This window comes from Sorex araneus, chromosome 3 (genome assembly GCF_027595985.1).
Source record: "Sorex araneus isolate mSorAra2 chromosome 3, mSorAra2.pri, whole genome shotgun sequence".
NCBI lineage: Eukaryota > Metazoa > Chordata > Mammalia > Eulipotyphla > Soricidae > Sorex > Sorex araneus.
In genome coordinates this window covers 216,222,265-216,235,947 of record NC_073304.1, presented here as the reverse complement: position 1 = coordinate 216,235,947, position 13,683 = coordinate 216,222,265, and the positions used below count along the sequence as shown (strand labels likewise).

At 58.0% G+C, this 13,683-nt stretch overlaps 1 protein-coding gene across 5 annotated transcripts in view; it reads right to left on the bottom strand.

Annotated features, from left to right (window-relative positions):
• The window catches only part of ARHGAP23 (Rho GTPase activating protein 23), a 76,103-nt gene that overhangs the window by 3,457 nt on the left and 58,963 nt on the right, over positions 1 to 13,683 (bottom strand). For all 5 annotated transcript variants that reach the window (XM_055130494.1, XM_055130493.1, XM_055130495.1 and 2 more), the window contains 7 exons: positions 11,256 to 11,334; positions 8,777 to 8,850; positions 8,537 to 8,626; positions 7,288 to 7,413; positions 4,681 to 4,722; positions 4,339 to 4,435; positions 2,219 to 2,250 (listed from right to left, as the gene is read on the bottom strand). In XM_055130494.1, the coding sequence (XP_054986469.1) occupies positions 2,219 to 2,250; positions 4,339 to 4,435; positions 4,681 to 4,722; positions 7,288 to 7,413; positions 8,537 to 8,626; positions 8,777 to 8,850; positions 11,256 to 11,334 (540 nt within the window). The remainder of the gene's footprint in view (positions 1 to 2,218; positions 2,251 to 4,338; positions 4,436 to 4,680; positions 4,723 to 7,287; positions 7,414 to 8,536; positions 8,627 to 8,776; positions 8,851 to 11,255; positions 11,335 to 13,683) is intronic.

The window sequence follows — 13,683 nt, the reverse complement described above, 5'->3', positions numbered from 1 at the left end:
CACGACTGAGTTGAAAATGTGGTATCTCCCTGCGGCTGCTCTCAGGCTGGCCCCCTGGGAGATTTGGGGCCCTGGCCTTCCCCCAGGGCCCAGCAGAGGCCACCCTGTCACCTCAACCTCATTTTCCGCTTCCCTTTGTCTGCCTGTGCTCTCCAGCCTTTCAGGAGGCGCTTCCTCATCTCATCCCTAAGAAAGTGTGTTCCGGGCTGGAGAAACAGTACAGGCTTTAAGGCACTTGCTTGCCTGGGGCTGACCCGGATTCTGTCTGGGGGACTGACTTGGGGACTGACAATGCTGTGGGGGACCTCCTGACATTTAAGTACACAGCCCCATCAGAGGTCACAGCCCACATTTTTAAGATGTGAGGCTCCACTGGTGAAGGGACAAGTGTCAGAATATTGTCTACATATGGTCCCCCGAGCACTGCCAGGAGTGAGCCCTGAGCACCAAAGCACAGTCACTCCCAGGGTGCTGTTCTTAGCTTCTCTCTCGCCTCTGTCCTTGGCTCTGGGAAATGCCCTCCTGTAGGATGGGGTCACTTCACTTTTTCCACTCAGGATCCCTTTTCACCCAAGAAATGCAACAGGGGCGAGCGCTGCCAGAAACACCTTGGATTCGTTATGTTTGATCTGAATTCATTTTTGGCTGCTGCTCGTTCAGAAACCTTTTACTATGGACAATGCTGTGGGGACCCTCCTGACATTTAAGTACACAGGCCCATCGGAGGTCACAGCCCACATTTTTAAGATGTGAGGCTCCACTGGTGAAGGGACAGGTGTCAGAATATTGTCTAACTGTGTGAGCCCTGCACAGCCACTTGGCCCTCCCTGGCCTGAGCTGGGGGTCTGGCAGCCCATCGCCCTTCCCTCTCTAGGACCTTCGGGGGCACCCTCCCAGCAGCCCCAGTGCCCTCTCACTATCTGTGCGATGAACTCTTGCTCCCCAGGGCAACCCCTCAGCCACTAGGGGCCGAGCCTGGGGTGAGGGACCCCACCCTGTGTCCACCTCTACACATACATGTGCTTGCACACTTGGTCCCTGCACCAGCTATGCCCAGCTGGCTTGAGAGGGTGAGTTGAATGTGGGTTAGTGCCTGGCGTGTACCAGCTGTTCCATCCATGTTCAGAGAATAAAAAAGGGATGAGGGGAGTTGATAGCACAGAGGCAGGGTGTTTGCCATGCACATAGCTAACCTGGGTTCGATTCCTCCGCCCCTCTCGGAGAGCCCGGCAAGCTACCGAGAGTATCTCATCTGCACAGCAGAGCCTGGCAAACTAGCCCTGGCATATCTGATATGCCAAAAACAGTAACAAGTCTCACAATGGAGATGTTACTGGTGCCCGCTCGAGCAAATCGATGAGCAACGGGATGACAGTGACAGTGACAGTGAGGGGAGTCGCCTCAACCCAGGAAGCCTTGGGCAAGCACATGCTGCCAGCTGCCCCACTGTACCCCCACTCCCGGGCATCACTTCCTATTTCAAACTAGGAGATAAAAAAGTTGGGGTGTTCAGGATTCAGCCTTGTGAGGGGCCAAGCCCTGGGCACCAAGAGAAGATGCCTCCTGCCTACCAGCTGGTGCCCCATTCCTGGCCTCCCCACGAGCCCCCGACACTGAGGCTGTCAGCAGCACATGCTCCGTTAGCTTGTCATTAGACTCCGTGGAGATGGCGCCTGTGATAGCTCAAGGCCTCACCCCTCAACACGGGGGGTGGGAGCAAGGGCGGGGGAGCTCCTCCTTGCCAAGTGCTTGGAGATCCTTTGTGGCAGTGCTCATGGGACCTGTGGCACAAACCACAAGGCCCAGCCCTTTCAACTCTCTCCTTGGTGCATTCGTGATTTTGCTTTTTTCCTTCTGCTGGCTCGGGGCTTGCAAGGACAGTTAAAACCGACTGTGGGTTGTAAGCCCCTTGTGGGGATCAGGGCATCCTCTGGGGAGTGAGAAAGGTGAGAGAGGGGGGCTGCTGAGGAAGGGAACTCTTGGGGACACCCAGACCTCAGGCTCCGTTCCCCGGGCAAGGCTGCCCCAGGTCACCCAACTCACATCCGGAATCTTCTATCTCATCAAGTGCTACCCAGGTATGACCTCTCAGCTGACCTTGGACACTTGGCTGTGCCCATTGGGCTTCTAATGACCACCGAGCTGCCTTTCTGGGCCACAGAGCAAAGCAGGCTGGCCGGGAGGAAGCCTCCAGGATGGCCTTGGCCTTGGCACTCACCTTGGACTTGGCTGAGCTGCAGGTGGTGGAATCTGTTGGCAAGAAACAAAGGAAAATGAGGGGTGAATCAGGGCAGGGGAGGCTGGAGCCCCAAGCTCAATTCCCTCAAAGGCTTCAGAAAGAGATTCTGAAGGATGGGACAGACAGTGAAGTCAATTACTGCCTCCTTTGGGGGCAGGAAGTAACCTCACGCCGTCTCTGTCCAGGGCCCAGCCCCTTCCCCTCTCCCCCTGGCCCTGAAACTGAAGCACTGGAGAGAAAATGTCAAATACAGATGCAGACCACACACCACGGCAGTGACACACAGCACGTCACGGATGCGTGTGACACATGAAGACCACATGGACATGGCAGTGGACCCCCATATCCACTGGAACATGACGAGGATGACGGGGCAGGGGGCTGATCAGAGCAGGGGGGTGTGCAGGAGGTGGAGTTAGCCATGGGAAACACCTCCAGGGTCTGCTGCCCTTTGGGGCAGTAGCCCTGTTTATTAGCAGGGACCTCTTTGCGTCTTGGGGACCGGAATCATGAAATCACAGGAGTGGGGGTGGGGAGAAGGAACCAGCAAAACAGTGGAGGCGACCTCAGCTCCCAGGCTGGGGTGGTTAACCCACACACTCGGGTAAGCAGTTAGACACCCCCCTTCCCCCGGTGAGAGAGCAGATGGGGGCACCACACGAAAGACACACAGGGCAGGGGACTGTGGCGGGTGATCAGAAGAGACGGGCGCCCCTCGCCAGCCCTACCACGTGCTTGGGCAGCCCAGGGGCACCTCTGCAGAGGCTGAAACTCAAGTACCCAGGGGTGGGGGCTATGCTGGAGCCAGAGGGACGGGGTCATGTGTTCTGCTTCTCTCTTTCTCTTTCTTTCTTTCTTTCTTTCTTTCTTTCTTTCTTTCTTTCTTTCTTTCTTTCTTTCTTTCTTTCTTTCTTTCTCTCTCTCTTTTTTTTTTTTTTTTTTGCTTTTTGGGTCACACCTGGCGATGCACAGGGGTTACTCCTGGCTCTGCACTCAGGAATTACTCCTGGCAGTGCTCAGGGGACCATATAGGATGCTGGGAATCGAACCCGGGTTGGCCGCGGGCAAGGTAAACGCCCTACCCGCTGTGCTATCGCTCCAGCCCCTCTTTCTCTCTTTCTTTTTGCCTTTGGGCCACAGCTGGTGGTGCTCTGTGCTTTTTCCTGATTCTGTGCTTAGGGATCACTCCTGGTGGGACTCAGGGGGCCATGTAGGGTGCTGGGGACAGGAAGGCAAGCGTCCTGCAATCCTCCAGCTACATTACTGCTCCAACACCCCCTTCATAGGGGGTTCAGGGCTTACTCCTCGGGGATCACTCCTGGCAGTGCTCAGGGAACCATATGGGGTGCTGGGGATTGAATCCGGGTCTGCTGTGTGCAAGGCCGCCACCCTCCCGGCTGTACTATGACTGACCCAGGGCCTTCTATGTGTCCTCGTTGCTGTGATTGGAGGGGTCGAGCCCGGAACACTGCTGAGGGGCCCTGCCATCCCGGGTGACTGAGGCAGGAAGACTTTCTCTAGGGGTATCTGGGAAGGTTGGTCCCTGCCCCAGTCCAGCCTGGGTAACCAGAAATGACCAAGCTCCTGGAGCTGGCCGAAAGTTCTAGCATGGGCTTAGAGGACGAGGGGGAGCTGGCGGGAGGGGCCACGACCTCACGGCCCCTCCTGTGGGGCTGCCCAGCCTGCTTATAATCACCCGCCACCGTTAGTGACCGAGGCGCGACACTGCACTGTACCCTTTAAATCTCCACCAGGTCCGCTGGAGGCGGGGAAGGGTGAGGAGGGAGGAGCGCACAGGGGAGGAGAGAGGGGCAGAAGGAGAAAAGGAAGAAAAAATTAAAAAGAGGAACATGCCCAGAAGAACACAGCCCAAGGCGGGGAGAAGCTGCGGGAGAGACGGGCGGGAGGGGAGCCAGTCCCGCCACCCGGGGTGGGGAGGGGCCGGCCCCGACGGGCGCCTCACAGACTGGACGTCCCAGCAGGTCCCCTCAGAGCGGCCACGGCCCAGTCTCAGGGGGTGGGGCGGGAAGCTGGGTGTCTGGCCAGGCCTCTGGACCCCCAGGAAGGAAGAGCCCCCCACCCCCTGGCCCAGGCCTCACCTGACCCCGGGTCACCGGGGGGCACCGTCCTGCCAATGTTGGGTAGAAGGTACTCGATGTTGGGCACCGACTGAGGCTCCTTGTCATCCACAGGGGTCTGCGGGCAGAGGGGCGGTCAGCCAGCGGGTCTGCAGAGGGCCAGGGAGCCCACGGCCACGCTGCTCCCTCAGCGGGGAGGGGATGCGCGTCCCCTCCAGACTGGCCCTTCCGGGCACCAGGCCGCCAGCTCCCCTGACTCCCCCAGCGGGACTCCCCTGAGGAAGGGGGACTTTGTGTTTCCACCACCAGCCTGGGCCCCCAGGACGAGGACCTTCCCACCCCGCTGCCCTCCATGTCACTCACTCGCTCTCCCTTGTCCTCGTCGTCACTGAAGAACCAGTCTGACTGCGGAGGAGACAGGGACAGATGACATTAGTGGGGAAGGGACAGAGAGAAGACGGGGACACGTCCATGCCCGTCTTGGTCCAGCAGATCCACTCTGGGAGAGAATGGGGCAGGGCGGGGGCCACAGGGAAGGAGCCCCCCATCTTGCTCAGCAAAGCCAGGACCGGGCTGGCCAGCAGGAAGGGCTTGGAGGGAGAGAGGTGGAGTCTTGAACGAACCCCCAAAGTGACAAGAGACCGTGAGGGAGAGAAAGGGTGGGACCCCCAGTGTGGAAGGACAGTGCAACTACGGGGGGCCTGGGGAGTGCAGACAGGCGCCCCCAGGGAGAGATGCTCCAGCCTTGTTTCCACTGTCCTGCACACACACATGTATGCATGCTTGCACATGTATGCACATATGCCCACATGTACACATATGCATACATGCTTGCACACACATGTACACAATGCTCACACATGTACACCTGTTCTCACACATGCACATACCCACACACAAAACACTCATACATGTATGCATGTTCAAACGTGTATGCACATGTGTACCTACATATGTGCATATGCTTGAACACACGTACACACACATAAACATGCCTTCAGCTCACGAACTGTAGTACGCCCCCCAATGCTGCTCTCCCAGGCCTGCTGAGGGCCCCACATTGACAACTCAGTGCCTGCCCCGCCCCGGGTCTTTAGAGGGTCCTGAGGGGCAGGCCGGGCTTTCTGAAAGCCCCATTCAGACCTATGATGTAAAATTTGAAATTCATAAAGGTAAAAATTCTAAGTTTTGTAAAAACAAAAACAGGAAGGGAAAGAGATGAAAAATAAAACATTTCATAGAATTTTTACCTTCATACGGTCCCTGAAGCACCGCCAGGAGTAATTCCTGAGTGCAGAGCCAGGATTAAGCCCTGAGCACTGCCAGTGTGCCCCCCACCCAAGAAAGGGTCTCTGGAAGGCTTTGGAGGGACCCAGGGTAAAAGGCTTCTTTCCTGTCACCTGGCTGTTCCTTTCCAGAAGGCCTCATGCCAGCTCATGCCACTCTGCTTCTGTCACGCATCAGTCAGTCTGTGCCCGGGAATGAAGCCCTGAGTAGGGGCGCCCAGCCTGGTATCACCTCAATAGCCATTCATTCATTCATCCATTCATTCATTCCACAATACAGGCTTACTCAGTGCCAGGCACATGGCTCAGTCCAGAAAGAAGGCACAGATGGCCCCCACCCCCCACCCCCAGAACGGGGATGCCCTCGGGGCTCCTTGCCCTGCAGGCCGCTGATTCCTCAGCTGACCACACACCTGCCCCCTTGGGGGGCTCTCCAGGGCTGGAGCTGGAGCTGCAGGATCAGCTTGCCTCCCCCCCCCACATGCCCTGGGGCCTAGGAGTTCCTCAATGCCTTGGGAAACTAAATATTTCCAAAGGAGCTGCAGTGTGTGTGTTTGGGGGGGGGGCACCTCTCGAACCCTGCCCTCACCTCTGCATTCCCCTGGCCTGCTGGAGGCGCCCAGGGCGGGACCCCACGGTCAGGGTGACAGTGAGTGAAAGGCACAGGCAGTGTGACCGAGTGAGTCCTCCCATCGCCTCACTGTGCTGTCCTTCCCTGGCCCCCACGCCCCCAGCAGAGGATGAAGGTACCGGCTGGCTACACAGCTGTGGTTGAAACTCTAGGCTGTGACTCTTCAACCAATCCCTTTGCTTCTACCAAGTAAATTTCTCCTGACAGAGGCACTCTTGTTCTGCCTTTTTAAAACATTTTAAAAAATATTTTAAATTATTAATGGGGGTGCATGGGGCCCGAAGACCACCACTCTGGAAGGTACTGGGGAGAGAAGAGCATGTTGAGTACAGATCTCATGGGCCTGCCCATATGAGGCACGTGTGCACCACTGTGAGCATCTTCCCTACCCTGGGCCTGTCTTTTGTGGTTCTACCAGGCCAGGAATAGAAAATCTTGAGTTTAAAAAAAAAAAAAAAAAAAAAAGCTTAAATCCCTGAGTGGCCAGAAGGGGGCGGTGCAGCCTCAGGTTTGGGGGCACTGCGCCCTCTGCTGGCCATTCTGCATTTTCAGTCAGGGTTAAAAAGGAGATTCCTCACTCCCCAGCTTGGCTGAAAGTACCAAAAGGACCTGGCCTGCAGCAGACACAGGGGCTTAGTGCAAGCCCTGGCCCCAGCCCCCGCTCCCGCGACCCTGAGCATCACCACCTCCTGGAAGAAAACTGCTCCCCCTAGGCTCTGCACCTATCTGTGCCACCTTCCAGAGGTGCCCTGCATTTACCTGCTGTACTCACCCTGCATTCACCCTTGTACTCACCCCTGCACTGACTCCTGCACTTACCCCTGCACTTACCCTGCATTCACCCTTGCATTCACCCCTGAACTCACCCCTGCACTCACCCCTTCTGCCTGCATTCCTGCAGTCTCTCGCCTTCCCTGCCTGAGCTCCCACAGGCTTTGTGGAAGGTCAGGGCCCTCCTGGTTCTCAGGGGCAGGGGTTGTCCAGGAGCCATGCCCTCAGCACCAATTTCCGAGGCCCCGCGGCCAGGAGCCTGCCCAGGCGCCACCTGCTTACGTGCTGGATCAGCGTCTCCACGATCTTGTAGCGGTCGGGCATGTGTGTCACCATGTCTGCCATGTTGTCCTCGGACGTCCTCACCAGTGTGGGCCCGAACACCAGGGCCAGGTTCCGGGGCTCCATCTGGGCGGGGAGGGGGCCCGGTCAGTGTGGACACGCCCATGAGCCCCAGGCCCCCGGCCTCCCTCACCGCAGGCCCCTCCGGCTCCTGGCTCAGGGGTCAGCTGTCCTCTCCTGGGCCTGGGGAATCCCGGGAACTTCAGCACAGGCCACATTTCACCCACGCGCCTGATGGCCAGGGGCAGTGCCCAGCCCTGACGCCCACCCCGTGCCAGGCGGGGCGGGTCTGGAGAGGGAACCGCAGCAGGTGAGGCGGTGTCCACCCCGACCACTTCAGAAGCAAAGGGGTGCGGATGAGGACTGGGCAGTGTGAGGGACGGAGCTGGCCCAGCGGAGCCATTTCCCCCCCTCCAGGGCAGGACAGTGGGGGCAGCACCAGGGCAGCTCAGTGGCTGGCATGGGGGGTGTTGTGGGATAGTGACTTCTTGACTTTTATTTTCTGACTTGAGGGTCACATCTAGCAGTGCTCAGGGCTTACTCCTGGCTCTGCACTCAGGAATCACTGCTGAAAGGGCTTGGGGGACCCTGTGGGGTGCTGGGAGCAAACCTAGGCTGGCACCATGCAAAGCAAGTGTCTTGTCCACTGTCGTCTCTCTCCAGCCCTAGAATGACTTCCTTCTTTATTTTCCTAGAATGACTTTTTAAAGAAAAATTGGGAGAGAGGGGCTGGAGCAATAGCACAGCGAGTAGGGCATTTGCCTTGCATGCGGCCGACCCGGGTTCGATTCCCAGCATCCCATATGGTCCCCCGAGCACCGCCAGGGGTAATTCCTGAGTGCATGAGCCAGGAGTAAACCCTGTGCATCGCCGGGTGTGACAAAAAAAAAAAATTGGGAGAGAGAGCACAGCGGGTAGGGAGCCTGTGTTGCAAGTGGCCAACCTGGATTTGATCCCTGGCATCCCGTAAGGTCCCCTGAGCCCTGCCAACAGTGATCCCTGAGTGCAGAGCCAGGACTCAGCCCTGAGCACTGCCGGGTGTGGTAAAAAAAGAAAAAAATGCTGGGGCAGGTCCTGAGCAGTACCCATCTGACAATGCCAGGCCTGCTGTCTGACCCCAAGGAGTGGAAAACAAGCCGACTCCCTCGTCTGTGTCCCTTCTCTGGCCACTGTCCACGCCAAGGCCCACCTTGTTCTTCTCTGAGTGGTCCGCGATGGTCTTCAGGTGGCTCACGAGGAATTTGAGGGTCTCGTAGTAGTGGCCTGGAAGATCCCGGATCTGGGCAGAGAGAGAGGTGAGTGGGCCCCTATTCCACACCTCAGGGAGTCCAAAGCCCCTCACCACCCTCCCTGCACAGGTGGAGAAACAGAGGCCCAGACTGGGGGGCTTCCTCGGGCCACAGAGCCCCCACCACCTCTCTTCGCTCACCAGCTTCCGCAGCGTCTTCATCCGCTCCCTGGAGTCCTCAAGGCGGTTGGCCTCAATGAAGTCGTTGTATTTGTCTGGAGAAAGGGACGCCGGGGTTTAGGGGGGGCAGGCGGGCAGAGGCCTCGCTCTGCTCTTGGCTGCGGGGTCTGGCCTGCCTGGTCAGTGCTTTGCACCCTGGCTGCTCCTGTCCAGGGGCTCCGTGGCGGCATGTGTGTGGACGCCCACAGCCATGCGGCCTGGGCCCATTTGCCAAGAAGAGTCCGAGCTGCCCGCTGATGGACACAGGGGCCCCTGCCCGTCTCCAGGGCAACAGCATCCCAAGGTTGTGAGAGAAGGAGGCTCAGAAAGATAGATGTGGGGGGCCAGAGTGACAGTACAGTGGGGAGGGCGTTGGCTTTGCGTGCGGCTGGCCCAGGTTCAATCCCCAGCATCCCATATGGTCCCCTGAGCATGCTAGGAAATTCCTGAGTGCAGAGTTAGGAGTAACCCCTGAGCATCGCCAGGTATGACTCAAAAAGCCAAAAGAAAAAAGAAAGACACAGGCCTTCCAGTCTCCAGACATACTTTCCCACCTGTGTCAGCATTCCCCGGAGCCCCCCTCAGATAAAGTCCAGGGGGGACTTAGCCAGTGGAACGTGGGCTGGAGTGTAGGTTAGCCACAGTGCTCAGGCTTTGTGTGCGAGCCTGGTGCAGTTGCCAGCACCACATACCCATACAAGCACGCACAGACACACATACACACACAGAGACATGCACACACACATATAGATACAGATACAGTGTATGCATGTATGTGTGTTTTTGTATTGCATGTGTCTACATATACACTGTGTCTACATATAGACAGATACAAAGATACACACATATGTGTACCACATATGCATACAGATACAGACACACAGAGATACATAGATACATACATACATGCAGCATATCTGCATACACATACAGACACACACAGACACACAGGAAGATGGTATCTGGTGGTGGTGTGGGGGATGGGTCAGTTGGTCTCTTGCATGTGAGGCCTTGAGGCCTGGTCTGGAATGTAATATTTACCCTAAAAATCCATCTGGTTGAATCTCTGCACCAGGATAGTGAAGAATATTCCTTGGCAGGAGGATAATGAGGATTTGCCTGACCAGGTCATCAGCATTTTACTGTGTGTGTGTGTGTGTGTGTGTGTGTGTGTGTGTGTGTGTGTTGGTTTGGGACCACCCCTGGTGGTGCTCAGGGTCAATCCTGGTTCTGTGCTCAGGGAGCACTCCTGGTAAGGCTTGGTGGACCCTATGTGGTGCCAAGGATACAGCCAGGGTCGCCAGCGTGCAGGGCAAGTGCCTCTGCCCTTGAGTTTTCTCTCCGACATGGAAACATTAGTGTTTTCCTGGTCAAAGCCAGCAGAGTGAGGGCTGAGACAGCTCAATGGTCCGGGCACAGGCTTTGCATGCTGGTGACCCGTGTTCTGTCCCCAGCACCACGAGGTACAGTGAGCACTGCTGGCTGCAACCTCTAAGGACCAAGGGCTGTGGCCCCCAACCAAAAGAAAGGTAAAGGAAAGAAAAGCCAGAGAAAGCAAAGCGAGCGCAGGTGGGGCTGCAGGAACTGGGGGAGGCTGAGCCAGGGTGAGGAAGGCAGGAGGGCCCAAGCGCGAGGGGCACAGAGGCGTCCCCGCCCCGGGGAGGGAAATCACTCTCCCTCCCTGTGAGAGGAGATGCACCCTGTGCATCTCTGGGTGTGACCCAAAAAGAAAAAAAATATTTATATTTACTTATTTATGTTTTGGGGCCATACCCAGATATGTTGGGGGTTACCCCTGGCTCTGTACTCAGGGATCACTCCTGGCAGGGCTCAGGGGACCATACTCGGTGCTGGGGATTAAACCTGGGTCAGCTGTGTGCAAGGCAAGCGCCCCACCCGCTGTGCTCTTTCTCTGCAACTCCCCCAAGGGAATTTTTTTTTTTTTTTTGCTTTTTGGGTCACACCCAGCGATGCTCAGGGGTTATTCCTGGCTCTGCACTCAGGAATTACCCCTGGCCATGCTCAAGGGACCATATGGGATGCTGGGAATCGAACCCGGGTCGGCTGCATGCAAGGCAAACGCCCTAACCACTGTGCTATCACTCCAGCCCCCGGGATTTTTTTAATAATAAAACAAAAATGCCAAAAGTGAACCAGACAAACCAGAATAAAATTGGGTGGGAGAGTGAGTTGGGGCCACACCTAGCAAATGCTTAGAGGCTGCTCTCAGCTCGGAGCTTGAGAGTCACTTGCGGCAGTGCTCGAGGGAGCACTGTGCAGGAGATGGAGCCTGGGACCCCATGCAGAGCCCACACTGTCTGTCCTGTGAGCCGTCCCAGGCTCTGGAGGTGGCCATCAGCGTGTCCCCCCACTCACTGTCCCCCACTCACTGTCCCTCCCTCACAGCTCCCCTCACCGTCCCATCATCTCCCGACTCATGGTCCCCTCTCGTCCCACTCACCGTCGGTGAACAGTGGCTCTGGCAGCTTCCGGAAGAAGGACTTGAGCAGGCTGCTGATGACATTGAGGTCCTGCCAGCGCTGGGGACAGGGGCACAGCGTCACACAGGCAGTCCCAGCCCATGGTGCCCAGGCCCCCTTTCCAGGGCACCCCACATCTCTGCAGACCCAGCCCCACAGCCAGGCCCAGAGACTGGGGTGTCTGGGCTCCCGGAGGGTCAGGGGACGCACAGCCGAGTGCCCCGGTATAGTGGTCCTAGCCCCCTCACCACTGCGGGCCCTGCTACCAGCATTTGCCACCCATCGGGCACTGACCGCCTCTTAGAGCAGGCACTGCGTGGGGGGGTCTGCCTGCCCGCTGCATCCCCGGGCACCAGCCCTCGCGCCCAGTTCCAACCCAAATTGCCCCCAGGCCTAAACATCAGCAATGTCACACTTGTTCCAGCCCTGTATGTTCCTGTCTCAGGCCCTTTGCCTGTGAACTCTCCTGTTTCCTCTGCGTGAACCCCGCCCCCCCATAGTCACCTCCTCAGGGAGGCCTTCGGGGACTGTGCGCCACAGGCAAAGCGGCCATGTCCAGTCCCCAGTCTGAGGGTCTCTCCCTTGGCCCCTGCCACACTGCAGGACTGGGGTGTCCCCTCCTGGTTTCTTTTTTCTTATTTTTTCTTTTTGGGTCACACCCAGCAATGCACAGGGGTTTCTTCCTGGCTCTGCACTCAGGAATTACCTCTGGCAGTGCTCAGGGGACCATATGGGATGCTGGGAATCGAACCCGGGTTGGCCGCATGCAAGGCAAACGCCCTACCCGCTGTGCTATCGCTCTAGCCCCTGTATTATCTCTTTGACCCTTTGTGTTATCTATTTTTTAATAGTTACGGTAATGTGTTTACAATAATACTGATATTTTCTTTTCTTTTCTTTTCTTTTTTTTTTTTTGCTTTTTGGGTCACACCTGGCGATGCACAGGGGTTACTCCTGGCTCTGCACTCAGGAATTACCCCTGGCGGTGCTCAGGGGACCATATGGGATGCTGGGAATCGAACCTGGGTCGGCCATGTGCAAGACAAACGCCCTACCCGCTGTGCTATCGCTCCAGCCCCCTCCCCTGGTTTCTTTAGACTCCCCTCTTCCCCTGACCCAGAGGGTCAGGACCCTTGTCCCTGGCACCAGGCTCTGGGGGGCAGGACCTCACTTGGTCACCTGCAGCTGAACTGTCTCCCCCAAGGAGGAAACACTCAGGTTTTTACAGTGCGGGGGCTGGGGTGCTCATTGGCTTCTAGGGGGCGGGTGGCTGCAGGGTCAGAGGGAGGAAGCCCTGAGCTAAGTAAATGGGCCCTGACCAGGAGAACGCGGGTCATTATCCTGTCCGCCCACCAGGGGGCACCATCCGCCCACACAGAGTCCCAGGCCCCAACGCAAAGGGAGCAGCGGGAATAAACTAGTAACTGAGGCCGGGAGGCCACACAATCCCCTCCAGCAAACACAGGGCGCACAGACCCACACCACAAGGCAGTGCCCTCCCCGCAGGCTCCCAGGGGTCAGGCAGCAGCCCACTTCCACTGCCCCACCATAGAGAGCAGACCACCTCCGGGCCGCAGGGGGGCAGACCATGCACTCACCCCTCTCCCCGGCCCGGCACTGACCCTGAGCCCTCTCCAGCCCACTCTCTGTCTGGTCTCTGTGGCGTCATGGTCATGCCTGTGTGGGTGACTAACCATCACCCCAGATGCTGGGGGGTGGGGGGGTATCAGCCGACACATCCTCCCCCTCCTGCCCACCCCCACCCCCTTCTGACTTCTTGATTTGAGGGGCTGCACCCGGTGCCCCCAGTGATGTTAGGGGGGATGGGGCGGTGTCAGGACTTGAACTGGGGTCTCCTCCACCTCCAACTCAAACTTCTGGCTTTTCCCTGGCCCTCCCTCCTCCCTCCCACACAGCTCCTCCTCCTCCTCCTCTCCCCACAACCCAGGGGCCCAGACACTCAGCCTAGATCCCTCACCTCCCCCCTGGACACCTGGCGGTGCTTGGGAGCCCCCAGGGCCGCACCCAGTGGAGCTTGGGGGGTTCCCGAAGCGCTGGGACCGACCCCAGGGTCTGCATATTTAAGCCTTAGCTCGTTCCTGCACCTGACCCACAACCCCCAGGAGCCTCTTTCCCTATCCCCGCCTCAGGCCTCCCCAGCGGATCTGTCCACTGCCTGGCCCCCAGCCCCGTGGCCACGAGCCCAGGGGCCCTGCTCTGCTCCATGCAATGCTCAGACCCTCCTCGGGGGTTCCAGAGAGCCATCACAGCCCTTCCTGGGCTGCCCGCCTTCACGGCGTCCTGCTTCTGTCCCAGGCTCCCCGTCCACGCTCTGGCCCTGGGCTGAGTGTCACGGTCCTCCTCTTGCCTCCCCCTGTTCCCGAGGGAGGTGACTCACGGGGCCTTCCG